This window comes from Schistocerca nitens, chromosome 1 (assembly GCF_023898315.1).
Source record: "Schistocerca nitens isolate TAMUIC-IGC-003100 chromosome 1, iqSchNite1.1, whole genome shotgun sequence".
In the NCBI taxonomy this organism is placed as follows: domain Eukaryota; kingdom Metazoa; phylum Arthropoda; class Insecta; order Orthoptera; family Acrididae; genus Schistocerca; species Schistocerca nitens.
In genome coordinates, this window is record NC_064614.1 from 889,005,777 (window position 1) to 889,023,338 (window position 17,562).

The window sequence follows — 17,562 nt, forward strand, 5'->3', positions numbered from 1 at the left end:
CGTCAGTTATGCTTAAGTAGCTCTGTAGGTAGAGCAATTGTCCACACAAGATGATGGTCCTGAGTTTGAGTCTTGATCTGGCAAACAGTTTTAATCTGCCAGGATGTTTTATGAACAGTTTTTCTCGTGTCTTGTATGCAATGGCTTCTACTATTTCCTCCGCATGCATGATGTGTGCATTACTGATACTGTGCCTTCTTAGGCAATTTTTCTCCAGTTGCAAGGGATAGTGAGTGCCCTTATCATTTGTTCGCTCTCCTGTCTTCCTTTGAAAAAACTCCTGCTAGAATGATCGTTACTATTCCTCGCATTTCCCTGCAGTAGGACCTGTCAGCCACAATAATACATAAAGCTGATTCATAGTATAAACATTGTCTAGGATTGCTATAATATTGCTACTGTCCACCAGTTGGCCTGATTTATTGCAGCCCTAAACACTGTTGATATTTGTTCAATGACAGTGACAATGATGAATATCAACAGTGTCTAAGATTGCTATAAGATAAGCTGACTAATGGACAATTACAATATTTACATGTTGAGGTAGAGCATAAGAGCCGTAGGGAATTGTGGAATACTGTCTTGTTTATCTAAAGCGATCTGTCCCAACTTCGGAATCCTTGCCGGTATTACTCTACTTCCAGTGTAATTCCTTGCTTGATGTGAACTCTCATACTGCCCCACTCTCACAGACATATTAAGTTTTAGGTATTGTCTTGTTGAAATAGCACACAAATATTATTTGGAAGCAGATTACTGTAAGTTACGAATTAATTTACCAGTATCTACTAGGGCCATCTTTCAAGATTTTATAGAAACAATGAAAGATTTTTTGTGCAAATCATCTGTGTGTTTCATATATGTTCAAATCAATTCTGAAACTATTTTTCTGTTCTGATGTTAGTACCTCAGACCATGGATTTGGAAGGATTCAACAGCTTCTTGAGATGATGGAAATCTCTCTTCACACTTTTTGTTAGATATAGTGGAATAAAGAGATGTCATCGTGCAATAAATCTGGTGAACGCAAACAACAATGCCCCCTGCAGGTCCAGGGATTACAATAAGCCCGAGGTATTCCTGCCTGTCATAAGAGGCGACTAAAAGGAGTCGCACACGTTTCGGCCTTTATGTGATGGTCCCCTGTAGAGTTTGACCATTTTTCAATATTTCTGTGAACAGTGAGCCAATTGGGGAATGGTGTCTTACATGATGCACCATGCCCATCATGCCTTGAGATCTTTAGCCCACTTTCCCGCCATCACACTGCAGTCCAGCTCATTCTCCATCTCTTGGGCGAGGATGCCTTCTTGGGTGCGTTTTCCACCATGCACTATGCAGTGTCATTTTTTGCGCCAACAATGACCATGGATGTCTTTGCACCTCATATCCAGCACGGTAGCCAGTCTGTTGTGGTGGGGCTGCCATATTCCCTGTTGGTTGTAGCCCTCTGACAACACAGGGTTCGCTCTGCTGATGCTTCCACTGGTAACTCCCCACGTATGCCAAGGAGTAGATGCCCGTCATCCTGGGGGGTCCAGACTCCCAGCTATGGCCATCCTGCCAGGTGGCCTTTGCTGCGGCTGGGTAGCACCCGTGGGGAGGGCCTCTGGTCAGAGTGGGTAGCATCAAGGCGGATGACAAGCGACGAAGCGTACCATGTCATCACTTTCTGGTGATCAAACACCAGCAGTCTCTAAGCGTTCCAGGTCTCAGTACAATGCAAAAAAGTACGACCCTAAGTCATTCCCCTCCCTGGCCACACCATAGAGGAACACCAGGCTAAGGATGACAGCGAACCTTATTCACCCCTGTACTTCATATGTACAAGAATTGATGGGGACTCCTTTGTTTCGAAGAAGCCACACTTTTTTGTAGATCATTTAGAGGACAAGTTTGGGGAGGTGGAGGGCTTGTCCAAAATGCGATCTGGATCAGTCCTGATTAAATCAGCATCCTCTGCCCATTCACGGACTTTACTCGCTTGTAACAAGTTGGGTGATGTTTCCGTTACCATCGCACCACATAAGAGCTTAAGTATGGCCCAGGGTATTATCTTCCACAGGGACCTTCTTTTGCAGTCCGACAATGAGCTGCATGCCAATTTAGAGCGGCTAGGTGTTCATTTCGTGCAGCACTTCCATCGGGCCCGAGGGATAATCAGATTGCCACCGGTGCCTTCATCTTGGCCTTCGAGGATAACACCCTACCCGAGAAGGTCAAGGTGATGGTCTACCACTGTAATATCTCCACATTATGATGCGGTGCTTTAAGTGCTGGAAGTTCAGCCATATGTCTTCCCGCAGTACTTCCAGCGTCACATGTCAAGATTGTGGACATCCATCACATCCCAATAATCCATGTGTCCCGCCTCCCATCTGTGTCAGCTGCAGAAAGCGTCATTCACCTTGCTCACCAGACTGCAGGATTTTACAGAAAGATCGGAAAATCATGGAGTACAAGACCCTGTACTTACTGACCTACACTGAGCCTAAGAGAAAATATGAGCACCTACATCCTGTGGCTATTACCTCCTCATACACCGCCGTTGTGAGAACAGTTGTAGCCCCATCAGTTCCACTAATTCCAGTCATCTCTCAGAGCCAGATGGCTACACTTGCCCCCTCGATGGTGGGGGGCACTTACCCCCTGTTGCTCTCATACCACCTACCTCGGGAGCACTGCCCCCACTCCCCCCTAACCTTTGGGGACACCAGTCCCCACTTCTCAGCCACAGAAGCATAAGTCTTCTTCGGCTCCTCTCACCAGGAATGGGTCTGTTGGGTCACTCCCTTCCCAGGTTTCTGCTAATGGGAAAGATGACTCCCACCAGTGGCTGAAGTGCCCAAAATCAGCTGGTCATAGGGCTTCACGATCATCCCCAGTCCCGGAGACTGAATCAGGAAGCCCTCCCAGCCAGAGAAACCCAAGGAGCAGCGAGAAAAGTCCAAAAAGAAGACCAAGGTAATTGCGGTGGCACCCACACCACCGCTACCTACAGGTTCTGCGTCTGAGGATAAGTTGGATATTCTGGCTGGACTGTCAGACACAATGGATATAGACTGCTCCGGCAATAAGTTGGTGGTAGCAGGTGACCCTGAGGTGTAGACTGCCTCATTGAATGTTCCATGCCTTTCCAGTCTCACCAGGACATCATCCTCCTGTGGAATTGCGGTGGTTTTATCCGCTGCCTGGCTGAGCTACGGTAACTGTTCAGCTTTACACCTGCTTACTGCATTGCCCTCCAGGAAACCTGATTCCCAGCAATGCAGACCCCTGCCCTCTGTGACTATAAGGGATATCACAGGAACCGCAGCAACTATAATCGAGTCTCTGGGGCAATTTGTGTTTATGTCCTAAACTCAGTCTGTAGTGAAACGGTGCCCCTTCAAACCCCTCTTGAAGCTGTGGCTGTCAGAATTAGGACGACGCAGGAAATAACGGTGTGCAATGTATAATTTCCTCCAGATGCTGTAGTACCCCTGAATGTATTAGCTGCACTGATTGATCAACTCCCTAAACTTTTCCTACTTTAGGGAGATTTTAATGCCCATAACCCCTTGTGGGGTGGCACCTTACTGGCCGAGGCAGAGATGTCGAAACTTTACTGTCTCAGTTCGACCTGTGCCTCTTAAATACTGGGGCCACCACACATTTCGTTGAGGTTCACGGTAGTTACTCAGCCATTTATTTACAATTTGCAACCCAGGACTTCTCCCATCTATCCACTGGAGAGCACATGACCTGTGTGGTAGTGACCACTTCCCCATCTTCCTGTCACTGCCCAGTGTCAGGCCCATGGACGCCTGTCCAGATGGGCTTTAAACAAGGCAGGCGGGGAAACTTTCACCTCTGCGGTCACCATTGACTTTCCCCCACACAATAACATCGATGTAATGGTTGAACGGGTGACTACAACAATCGTTAATGCGGCAGAAAATGCGATCCCTCAATCTTTAGGGTGCCCCTGGTGAAAGGCGGTCCCTTGGTGGTCACCGGAAGTCACTCAGGCAATTAAGGAGTGTCGGTGAGCTCTACAGCGGCATAAGCGGCACCCCTCCCTGGAGCACCTCATAGCCTTTAAGCGGCTCTGTGCCCGTGTTTGCCAGCTTATCAAAAGATAGAAACAGGAGTGTTCAGAGAGATGTGTCTCAGCCATTTGGTGCCATACATCACCTTCCCTAGTCTGGACAAAAATCAGATGTCTTTTTGGGTACCAGACCCCAACAGGTGTCCCTGGCATTAACATCAATGGCATCTTATCTACTGACACAAACGCGATTGCTGAGCACTATGCTCGAGCCTCTGCGTCAGAGAACTACCCCCAGCCTTTCACACCCTCAAACGGCGGATGGAAGGGAAAGTCCTATAGTTCGCTACATGCCAAGTGAACACTATAATGCCTCATTTACACAGTGGGAGCTCCTCAGTGCCCTTGCATATTGCCCCGACACAGCTTCTGGGCCAGATCGGGTCCATGTTTAAATGATTAAACATCTCTCATCTGACTACAAGGGACATCTACTTGTCATCTTCAACTAGATCTGATGCAATGGCATCTTTCCATCAAAAGTGGTGGGAGAGCACCATCATTGCAGTGCTTAACCCCAGTAAAAACCCGCTTGATGTGGATAGCTGTCGGCCCATCAGCCTCACCAACGTTTTTTGTAAGCTGCTGGAACATATGGTGTGTCGGCGGTTGGTTTGGGTCCTGGAGTCATGTGGCCTGCTGGCTTCATGTCAGGGCAGCTTCCGCCAGGGTCGCTGTGCCACTGATAATCTTGTGTCCCTCAAGTCTGCCATCTGAACAGCCTTTTCCAGATGCCAACACCTGGTTGCCGTCCTTTTTTATTTACGAAAAGTGTATGACATGACCTGGAAACATCATATCCTTGCCACATTATACGAGTGGGGTCTCTGAGACCCGCTCTTGATTTTTATCCACAGTTTTCTGTTGCTTCATACTTTCCGTGTCCAATTTGGTGCCTCCCATAGTTCCCCCCATATCCAGGAGAATGGGTCCCACAGGGCTACGTATTGAGTGTATCTCTATTTTTAGTGGCCATTAATGGCCTAGCAGCAGCTGGAGGGCCATCCGTCTCACCTTTCTGTATGCAGACGACTTCTGCATTTTGTACTGCTTCACCAGTATTGTTGTTGCTGAGCGGCGCCTGCAGGGAGCCATCCACAAGGCGCAGTCATGGGCTCTAGCCCATGGTTTCCAGTTTTTGGCCACAAAGTCATATGTTATGCACTTCTGTTGGCATCATACCGTTCATCCGGAACCAGAACTTTACCTTAATGATGATCCACTCACCTTAGTGGAGACATATCGATTCTTAGGACTGGTTTTCGACACCCGATTGACTTGGCTTACTCACCTCTGTCAGCTTCAGTGGAAGTGCTGGCAGCACCTCAATGCCCTCCCCTGCCTGAGCAACACCAGCTGGGGTGCAGATCGCTCTACACTGCTGCAGCCCAACAGAGCCTTTGTTCAATCCCGCCTTGGCTAAGGGAATGTGGTTTACAGTTCGGCGGCACCCTCAGCATTGCGTTTACTTGACCCAGTGCACCATTGTGGCATTCGCCTAGCAAAAGGAGCTTTTAGGACGAGTCCGGTGACCTGCGTCCTTGTGGAGGCAGGAGTCCCTCCATTGCAGTTTAGGCGTGCACAATTGCCCTCCAGTTATGCTGCACACGTTTGTAGTTTTCATGTGCATCTGAATTACCATCTCCTTTCCCCCACAGCAGTTCATCTCCCTCATTGGCGGCCCAGGTCAGGGCTTACAATTGCAGTTTGTGTGCGATCCCTTCTCTCCGAACTGGAGACCTTGCCTTTACCACTTATACTTGAGGTTCATTCACGAACACCTCCATGGAGTACAACAAGGCCCCGTGGCTTCGCCTGGACCTTTCACATGGCCCTAAGGACTCGGTTAACTCTCCAACTCTCCGCTGTCACTTCCTCTCGATTCTCGACATGTACCGGGGCCATGAAATGGTTTACACCGATGACTCGATGGCTGATGGTCACGTTGGCTTTTCCTATGTTCATGGAGTACATATAGAACAGCACTCCTTGCCAGGTGACTGAGTGTTTTTACTGCAGAGCTGTGCTCTTGAGCACATCCGCTCATACCCAGGCGAGTCATTTCTACTGTGTATTGACTCCTTGAGCAGCCTACAACCTATCGACCAGTGCTATCCTTGTAATCCTTTGGTAGCAACCATTCAGGAGTCCATCTGTGCCCTGGAATGGTCCAGTCGTTCAGTGGTGTTTGTCTGGACCCCAGGTCACGTTGGAATCCCAGGCAACAAACTTGCCACAGGCTGGCCAAACAGGCTACGTAGAAACCGCTTATGAAGATCGCTTCTCTGAAACTGATCTGCGTTCAGTATTATGCTTCAAGGTTTTGTGGCTTTGGGAGATGGACTGGCATAACGACAATGCCTCAACAGCAGCTTTACTTTTACGTTTTATTCGTGAGGGTGAGTTTTATCATTTGCTCTAAGTTTTAGCACATGTCCTTTGTCCACCCTAGTTCTTTCAGGGTGATGGTTTTAACGTGTTGCAGAGTGGCTGGCTTTTCCTTTTTATCCTCATGGTCAGCTAGCCATTGTTTTAACCTCTTCTACCTGTTCCTTGCGTCTTTGTGGTTCTCGAGTCCCCTTTTGTCCATTTAAGTGTTTGTTGCCCTTCAGTCGTTGTTGTGATTTCTCCTTTCATTCTGTTTTCTGTTGTAAGTCTCATTGTCTTGTACTCACCCTTGTGCCATTGTTTCCTTCAGAACAAGGGACTCATGACCTCATAGTTTGGTCCCTTCTCCCCTCTTTTAACCAACCAACAAACAACAAGACACTGATTTTTCCCCATCAAACTATCAATTGTTGGACAGCATGTATTGTCATGATTGAGAATGATTTGACATTTTTGCTTGTTTATCCTGATTTCATTTATGACTTGTGGCAAAACAAATTACTCATTCTCGTCATGTAGGGTACCCCACCCAGGAATATGTTAAAAGATAGTGTCATGGGTCTACCACGGCTATTCATTAATTAAAAAGTATTTACATTATTCTGTTTTGCATGATTGGCCAGTTGTGCAAAACCTAAACCATGATAGTATCCTTCAGCGAAACAAATTGTTGGACACTATTCAACATTAACTGATCTTTGACCCTTTAAGTCCAAGCAATACTTGCAACATGTCCAGTTCTTCAATGTGACCACAGAAACCTGCTGTCGTTGGAAGTGGTTTCTGGTTTTGATTCATCTTGGGATATTGAAACAATTGGTTGTTACATATTTTCTGGCTTGTACAAATACATAATGTTTCGTATCCTGTTACAATGTAGTATATAGATTTTGCATTCCCTTAGTCAGACCTCTTCTCTCCCTCCCTCCCTCCCTCCCTCCCCCCCTCCCCCTCTCCCTTCCCCCTTTTTTCTTTGTAGTGATTTCTTACCTAGATTAATTAACAGGGGCTTCTTTTGAAGCTTTGGTTAAATTGTGCAGAATTGGTTGAAAACAGGTATTTCTCACAGACAAATGTTCAGGTAAAGTTGAATGTTCTGTAGTTTTCAGTATGCGTAAAGATACTACCTGTGTCTCACAATAAGTCTCAGGCCAATCGTCTTGAGTCATGTTGCACAAAACATGAATGTTTCTTTGGAACAACACAGTTTGGTCAACATTCATGTAATTTATTGCTTATACCAGATGACTATGATCAGATTCTGCAATTGTACCATTTCTGGGGAAATGGGTGGTTACCAAAAGTTGAACTGTTGTTTAGTTGTGAAATGAAATGAAGTCCCACGCTTCTTTACAGAGCGTAGGGGAACGATGCGGGAGACCCACACCGATTTACTAGGCAAGGTCCTAGTGGAGGTGGTTTGCCATTGCCTTCATCCAACCATAATGGGGATGAACGATGATGATGAAGACGACACCCAGTCATCTCGAGTCAGGAAAAATCCCTAGCCCCTCCGGGAATCGAACCTGGGACCCCGTGCTCGGAAAGCGAGAACACTACCGCGAGACCACGAACAGCGGACGTAGTTTAGTTAGACTATAAAAAACATCATAAACAATTATCCATCAAAAAACTTCAACTGTTTCTTTAAATGCTCCCAGTAAACAAACTGCTTGTTTACTGTCATTGTTTTAACAATAATAAATGAGAAATTTTAAAGCAGTACTAATGTCACACCTCAGTAGCACCATCTAGTGGTCATTTGTGTAAACTTAAAGTCATACTTCGATTTATGGTTTACTTTTCAAATAATTGTGCTTCGTATTTCCTAGGCATCCGGAAGATACTCTAGAGGAATGTAATTGCATTAATCATTAATTTCATTTTCTAATGTGACACTGTCAAAGTTTTTCTTTATATGTTTTAATGTGTTTCCTGATTTGTTCTTTGTTCCAGCTTGCACCAGTGCTTCGAGATGTAGAATTACTATTAGAGCTCCTCACAAATTTCCTGTTTGGCTCAATAAATGTGAAATCGGAGGCATCCGAAGCAGGAATGGCAGATCTAATTCATAAAATGTGGGTTTGGTTTTCATTTCAGTCAGCATGTTTATTAAAGGCTCTCAAACTGATGTGTACATTTACAACAGATTGTGGTTCTGGTAAGTATTAGTGTTCAGAATTATGCAGCTGCTGCTAATTTTTGTAAATGTGCTATGCTCAAAATAATATTCAGAAATAGATATGAAGGTTGTTCACCAAAATATGAAACAGATTTAGTTACCAAACTTACAAGTTACTAATATGAGTCATCCAACGAAGCAGGTTCAAAACTACAAGTTGATTATTATAGCTCAGTTATTGTACCCTTTTGACATGCTCTCCTCCATGGTTCCACCCCAAATACATCTTCTCTCCCTCTCCTTATTTATCTCCACTTCTGCTCTCCCCCCTCTCTTCCTCCCCTTCCTCTCCCTTCCTCGCCTATACCCACCCATCACCTCTTTTGGAATGGTTAGTAGTAGTATTTACCTTACCTGGAGTGGGTATGATGCACACATGATATAGAATACATGGTAGTATTATGCCTTTTCGAGGTCATATTTATTGAGAATGTCTCACTAATAGCCATACCTGTGTGACAAGAAGAGAACAAGCTACTCTTGTTTATAAGAATAGTTAAAGACCTGAGTCCATCTGTTGCATGATTTTAATGGACATCCTAAGTTTTCAAGAACTAGAACAAGTTCAGAATCATAGAAAACTTCATTCACATCCATATTTTGCAAATAGTACATCAGCTGAATAGGTAGATGCCATTTTCTAGATTTTTCAAAAGCATTGAACATCATTGACTAACAATGAAGAAATCCTGATACAGATTATCTTCTTAGTAATATGATCCTTTCAAAACATTTTTCACTGATAGAATGTTCAACAGAAATGAAAGTCCATTGGACGTGTTCGAAGGAATAAGGAAAATAATTTAGGAATTAAAGGTAACCCCTCATCAAATAGCAGAAGTGTTTAGTCAGCACATAAAAAAGGCTAAGAAGTTTCTAGCTTTCAGACGAATACATTCAGAGTTTTCGGTCTTACGTATGTACCTCTTTATTATTCAGAGCTTCTACTACTACTTTGTAATTTTGTAATAATTTAATGAATAGCGTCAGCAGGACCTTCACTGGTTGATTGTATGCAACTGCAGAAAATAGTGGACAACATTTTCATTTGCTACCCTCAAAGGAAGCTCTTTAAGTGCGAGCAAATGCACTATATTACCCGTAAAACCCAGATACAACTAATTATTGCGTGAATGTTAAGCTTCCCAACATCTTGTGATTGTAACAATACCTGTGAATAATACTATTAAAGGGATATGAAACTGAACAGTCCATATAAGTCAGTTGTAAGGAAGGTGAATGGAAACTTGTAGAGGCTTCTGAAAAAGTGAAATCTGTCAGTGAAGGAGACTGGATTACTAGGTGTAAATATAAGTTACTCCACAGTATTGCTCCATTGTTTGGTGTCCATATCAAATAGAGCTGTCAGCAGACATAAGTGGAATTCAGAAGTATGTTGCTATAAGCATAATAATGTCATACAGTTAATAGAATAGGGTAACAGTGATACTCACTGAACTTAAATGAGAATTATTCAAGTAAAGCCAGTGATATTCAAAACCATATCACAGAAATTTAGAGAACTAGTGTTATAGGTAGGCTTGCAACAATTCTGCTCTTTCCACCATATAATTCAGGGATTAGGTTGCCTAGATAGGTAGATACGCACAATTCCAAATGACATGGAGTTGGAGGGAGAATGAGGGTAAATACAATATACCCACTGCTTTCAGTTGTACATTAGCCATATGAGGATATTTGCAGAAGTTCAAGAGAGGAGAAAGAGAACTGTGTGAAAATACACACATAAAAAAGGTGACTTGCATAGGAATGAGAAAGAACAGTCTCAGAAATGCCCACTGGAAGACAGGCTAGAGGAGATACATTAAGAAAACAATGCCGGAGGAGTGTAGAGAATACATAATGGAAGACATAACAATGAATATTATATAACTTCATTTAAAGCAGTGTTTGGAGGTTTCCTGTAATAATAGCACTTGACATTCCACATTGACAACATGGTTTCAGAGATTTTTCTCAGTGTGCTTGATTGCCCAGTAAATGGTCTGTTGCTGATGTGTATTTGTTTGGAATATATATATATATATATATATATATATATATTGGTTATGAACTGTAGATTAAAACTGAAGAAACTGCAAAAAGGTGGGGATTTTAGGAGATGGGATCTGGATAAACTGACTAAACCAGAGGTTGTACAGAGTTTCAGGGAGAGCTTAAGGGAACAAATGGCAGGAATGGGGGAAATAAATACAGTAGAAGAAGAATGGGTATCTTTGAGGGATGAAGAAGTGAAGGCAGCAGAGGATCAATTAGGTAAAAAGACGAAGGCTAGTAGAAATCCTTGGGTAACAGAAGAAATATTGAATTTAATTGATGAAAGGAGAAAATATAAAAATGCAGTAAATGAAGCAGGCAAAAAGGAATACAAAGGTCTCAAAAATGAAATCGACAGGAAGTGCAAAATGGCTAAGCAGGGATGGCTAGAGGAAATGTAAGGATGTAGAGGCATATATCATTAGGAGTAAGAAAGATTCTGCCTACAGGAAAATTAAAGAGACCTTTGGCAAAAAAGAGAACCACTTGTATGAATATCACGAGCTCAGATGGAAAACCATTTCTAAGCAAAGAAGGGAAAGTAGAAAGTTTGAAGGAGTGTATAGAGGGTTTATACAAGGGCAATGTACTTGAGGACAATATTATGGAAATGGAACAGGACATAGATGAAGATAAAATGGGAGATATGATACTGCATGAAGAGTTTGACAGAGCACTGAAAGACCTAAGTCGAAAAAGGCCCCGGGAGTAGACAACATTCCATTAGAACTACTGACGGCCTTGGGAGAGCCAGTCTTGACAAAACTCTACTATCTGGTGAGCAAGATGTATGAGACAGGCGAAATACCCTCAGACTTCAAGAAGAATATAATAATTCCAATACCAAAGAAAGCAGTTGTTGACAGATGTGAAAATTACCGAACTATCAGTTTAATAAGTCACGGCTGCGAAATACTAACACAAATTCTTTACAGACGAATGGAAAAACTAGTAGAAGCCGACCTCGGGGAAGATCAGTTTGGATTCCGTAGAAATATTGTAACACGTGAGGCAATACTGACCCTACGACTTATCTTAGACGCTAGATTAAGGAAAGGCAAACCTACATTTCTAGCATTTGTAGACTTAGAGAAAGCTTTTGACAATGTTGACTGGAATACTCTCTTTCTAATTCTGAAGGTGGCAGGGGTAAAATATAGGGAGCGAAAGGCTACTTACAATTTGTATAGAAACCAAATGGCAGTTATAAGAGTTGAGGGGCATGAAAGGGAAGCAGTGGTTGGGAAGGGAGTGAGACAGGGTTGTATCCTATCCCCGATGTTATTCAATCTGTATATTGAGCAAGCAGTGAAGGAAACAAAAGAAAAATTCGGAGTAGGAATTAAAATCCATGGAGAAGAAATAAAAACTTTGAGGTTCGCCGATGACATTGTAATTCTGTCAGAGACAGGAAAGGACTTGGAAGAGCTCTTGAAAGGAATGGATAGTGTCTTGAAAGGAGGATATAAGATGAACATCAACAAAAGCAAAACAAGGTTAATGGAATGTAGTCAAATTAAGTCGGGTGATGCTGAGGGTATTAGATTAGGAAATGAGACACTTAAAGTAGTAAAGGAGTTTTGCTATTTGGGGAGCAAAATAACTGATGATGGTCGAAGTAGAGAGGATCTAAAATGTAGACTGCCAACGGCAAGGAAAGCGTTTCTGAAGAAGAGAAATTTGTTAACATCAAGTATAGATTTAAGTGTCAGGAAGTCGTTTCTGAAAGTATTTGTATGGAGTGTAGCCATGTATGGAAGTGAAACATGGACGATAAATAGTTTAGACAAAAAGAGAATAGAAGCTTTTGAAATGTGGTGCTACAGAAGAATGCTGAAGATTAGACGGGTAGATCACATAACTAATGAGGAGGTGTTGAAGAGAATTGGGGAGAAGAGAAGTTTGTGGCACAACTTGACTAGAAGAAGGGATCAGTTGGTAGGACATGTTCTGAGGCATCAAGGGCTCGCCAATTTAGTATTGGAGGGCAGCGTGGAAGGTAAAAGTCGTAGAGGGAGACCTAGAGATGAATACACCAAGCAGATTCAGAAGGATGTAGGTTGCGGTACGTACTGGGAGATGAAGAAGCTTGCACAGGATAGAGTAGCATGGAGAGCTGCATCAAACCAGTCTCAGGACTGAAGACCACAACAACAACAACCACATAATCGCAAAAGGCACAATATATGACACACATGAAAACATCTCCTAGATGGATGACAGAAGGCTAGAAAATTCAGAAGGTAGAGTTATTTAAATACCTTACTGGTAGAAACAGGTCAGGCAGAAAGTGAAGTTATGGAAACATAAATAACAAGGTGAATTGGCATACAAACTTGCTTTGAACAATACTAAATTGAGACACAACTAGACAATAATCTGTCCTAAAACTTTATACGCAGCAGAAAGTCAGAACCTTGCAAGAACAGGATTGCTTAAGAGGCTATAACGTATGGGACAAAGGATTCTCAGGAGGATATTTGGTGTCGAAGAATAAGAGATGGTCAAGCCAGAAGATCTAGATGGAGAGGAATTTGGATGCCATCAGGGAAATGGATATGGGGAGGTTGACACATATTGCAGTTTCTTGTGAACAGCAGAACCAAAGTATACTAAATCCAAGAGGTAAAAAGAGATCTTAAAAAACAGGAATACAAAAAACTGACTTTCAAAGAAAAAATCTGGTTGTCAAAGGTTTTCTTGTATTGATTTGCCATTAATAATTATTTTAATGATAAAAGACATAATATGCAGAGGAATGAAGAATGTTGTGTAACATGAGAATGAAAGGATATTGGACAAGGATAAAGACTGGAATAAATTAAATTCATCTGCATTGATGTAGTCTGCTAATGACCAAAACAATATATATATATATATATATATATATATATATATATATATATATATATATATATATATATATTTTTTTTTTTTTTTTTTGATGTGACTTACCGAACGAAAGCGCTGGCAGGTCGATAGATACACAAACAAACACAAACACACACACAAAATTCAAGCTTTCGCAACAAACTGTTGCCTCATCAGGAACGAGGCAACAGTTTGTTGCGAAAGCTTGAATTTTGTGTGTGTGTTTGTGTTTGTTTGTGTATCTATCGACCTGCCAGCGCTTTCGTTCGGTAAGTCACATCATCTTTGTTTTTAGATATATTTTTCCCACGTGGAATGTTTTCTTCTATTATATGGTGTGGATGGATATGTGTGTGTGTGCGAGTGTATACCCGTCCTTTTTTCCCCCTAAGGTAAGTCTTTCCGCTCCCGGGATTGGAATGACTCCTTACCCTCTCCCTTAAAACCCACATCCTTTCGTCTTTCCCTCTCCTTCCCTCTTTCCTGATGAGGCAACAGTTTGTTGCGAAAGCTTGAATTTTGTGTGTATGTTTGTGTTTGTTTGTGTGTCTATCGACGTGCCAGCGCTTTCGTTTGGTAAGTCACATCATCTTTGTTTATATATATTCACTATGTAGCAAAAGATAAATTGCTACTTGTTGTTGTTGTGGTCTTCAGTCCAGAGACTGGCTTGATGCAGCTCTCCATGCTACTCTATCCTATGCAAGCTTCTTCATCTCCCAGTACCTACTGCAACCTACATCCTTCTGAATCTGCTTAGTGTATTCATCTCTTGATCTCCCTCTACGATTTTTACCCTCCACGCTGCCCTCCAATACTAAACTGGTGATCCCTTGTTGCCTCAGAACATGTCCTACCAACCGATCCCTTCTTCTAGTCAAGTTGTGTGACAAATTTCTATTCTCTCCAATTCTATTCAGTACCTTCTCATTAGTTATGTAATCTACTCATCTAATCTTCAGCATTCTTCTGCAGCACCACATTTTGAAAGCTTCTATTCTCTTCTTGTCCAAACTACTTATCGTCCATGTTTCACTTCCATACATGGCCACATTCCATACAAATACTTTCACAAACGACTTCCTGACGCTTAAAACTGTATTCGATGTTAACAAATTTATCTTCTTCAGAAATGCTTTCCTTGCCATTGCCAGTCTACATTTTATTTCCTATCTACTTCAACCATCATCAGTTATTTTGCTCCCCAAATAGCAAAACTCATCTACTACTTTAAGTGTCTCATTTCCTAATCTAATTCCCTCACTATCACCCTATTTAATTCGACTACAATCCTTGTTTTGCTTTTGTTGATGTTTATCTTATATCCTCCTTTCAAGACACTCTCCATTCCTTTCAACCTCTCTTCCAGGTCCTTTGCTATCTCGGACAGATTTACAATGTCATCGGCAAACCTCAAAAGTTTTTATTTCTTCTCCATGGATTTTAATTCCTACTCGGAATTTTTCTTTTTGTTTCCTTTACTGCTTGCTCAATATACAGATTGAATAAAATCAGGGATAGGCTACTACCCTGTCTCACTCCCTTCCTAACCACTGCTTCCCTTTCTTGCCCCTCGACTCTTATGACTGCCATCTGGTTTCTGTACAAATTGTAAGAAGCCTTTCGCTCCCTGTATTTTATCCTTGCCACCTTTAGAATTTGAAAGAGAGTATTCCAGTCAACATTGTCAAAAGCTTCCTCTAAGTCTACAAATGCTAGAAATGTAGGTTTGCCTTTCCTTAATCTATCTTCTAAGATAAGTCGTAGAGTCAGTATTGCGTCACGTGTTCCAACATTTCTACGGAATCCAAACTGATCTTCCCCGAGGTCGGCTTCTACCAGTTTTTCTATTCGTCTGTAAAGAATTCGTGTTAGTTTTTTTGCAGCCATGACTTATTAAATTGATAGTTCAGTAATTTTCACATCTTTCAACACCTGCTTTCTTTGGTATTGGAATTATTATATTCTTCTTGAAGTCTGAGGGTATTTTGCCTGTCTCATACATCTTGCTCACTAGATGGTAGAGTTTTGTTAGGTCTGGCTCTCCCAAGGCTGTTAGTTGTTCAAATGGAATGTTGTCTACTCCCGGGGCCTTGTTTCGACTTAGGTCTTTCAGTGCTCTGTCAAACTCTTCATGCAGTATCATATCTCCCATTTTATCTTCATCTATGTCCTGTTCCATTTCCATAACATTGTCCTCAAGTACATTGCCCTTGTATAAACCCTCTATACACTCCTTCAAACTTTCTACTTTCCCTTCTTTGCTTAGAAATAGTTTTCCATCTGAGCTCGTGATATTCATACAAGTGGTTCTCTTTTTTGCCAAAGGTCTCTTTAATTTTCCTGTAGGCAGAATCTTTCTTACTCCTAATGATATATGCCTCTACATACTTACATTCCCTCTAGCCATCCCTGCTTAGCCATTTTGCACTTCCTGTCGATCTCATTTTTGAGACCTTTGTATTGCTTTTTGCCTGCTTCATTTATTACATTTTATATTTCCTCCTTTCATCAATTAAATTGACTATTTTTTCTGTTACCCACGGATTTCTACTAACCCTCATCTTTTTACCTATTTGATCCTTTGCTGTCTTCGCAATTTCCTCTCTCAAAGCTACCCATTCTTCTTCTACTGTATTTCTTTCCCTCGTTCTTGTCTATCGTTTCCTAATGCTCTCTCTGAAACACTCTGCAACCTCTGGTTGTTTCAGTTTATCCAGATCCCATCTCCTTAAATTTCCACCTTTTTGCAGTTTCTTCAGTTTTATCTACAGTTCATAATCAATAGATTGTGGTCAGACTCCACATCTGCCCCTGGACATGTCTTACAGTTTAAAACCTGGTTCCTGAATCGCCGTCGTACCACTATATAATCTATCTGAAACCGTCCAGTGTCTCCAGGCCTCTTCCACATATACAACCTTCTTTCATGATTCTTGAATGAAGTGTTAGCTCTGTGCAAAATTCTACCAGACAGCTTCCTCTTTCATTCCTTACCCCCATTTCATATTCACCTACTACTTTTCCTTCTCTTCCTTTTCCTACTATTGAATTCCAGTCACCCATGACTATTAAATTTTCATCTCCCTTCACTATCTGAATAATTTCTTTTATCTCATATACATTTCATCAATATCTTCGTCATCTGCGGAGCTAGTTGGCATGGAAATTTCTACTACTGTGGTGGGTGTGGGCTTTGTGTCTATCTTTGCTACAATAATGTGTTCACTATGCTGTTTGTAGTAGCTTGTTATTCATTATTAAACCTACTCCCTCATTACCCCTATCTGATTTTGTATTTATAACCCTGTATTCACCTGACAAGAATTCTTATTCCTCCTGCCACCGAACTTCACTAATTCCCACTATGTCTAGCTTTAACCTATCCATTTACCTTTTTAAATTTTCTAACCTACCTGTGTGATTAAGGGATATGGGATTCCATGCTCCGATTGGTAGAACGCCAGTTTTCTTTCTCCTGATAGCAACATTCTCCTGTGTAGTCCCCACCCGGAGATACGAATGGGGGACTATTTTACCTCCGGAATATTTTACCCAAGAGGATGCCATCATCATTTAACCATACAGTAAATCTGCATGCCCTTGGGAAAAATTATGGCTGTAGTTTCCCCTTGCTTTCAGGCATTCACAGTACCAGCACAGCAAGGCCATTTTGGTTAATGTTACAAGGCCATATCAGTCAATCATCCAGTTTTCCCTGCACCTAGTGAAAAGGCTGCTGCCCCTCTTCAGGAACCACACGTTTGTCTGGCCTCTCAACAGATACCCCTCCATTGTGGTTGCACCTATGGGTACGCCTATCTATATCGCTGAGGCACGCAAGCCTCCCCACCAATGGCAAGGACCGTGGTTCATGGGAGGGGGATTTGCTATTTACGATAAAGATAACACACTAAGTTGCTGACAGGTGCAATTAAAAGACATCTACGCGTAAGTTTTCCTTCGCAGACTT

The 17,562-nt window shown here is 42.1% G+C and overlaps 1 protein-coding gene across 1 annotated transcript in view; it reads left to right on the forward strand.

Annotated features, from left to right (window-relative positions):
* The window catches only part of LOC126191621 (rotatin), a 378,723-nt gene that overhangs the window by 329,417 nt on the left and 31,744 nt on the right, over window positions 1–17,562 (forward strand). Inside the window, exon 27 of the mRNA XM_049932539.1 lies at window positions 8,435–8,639. Within this exon, the coding sequence (XP_049788496.1) occupies window positions 8,435–8,639 (205 nt within the window). The remainder of the gene's footprint in view (window positions 1–8,434; window positions 8,640–17,562) is intronic.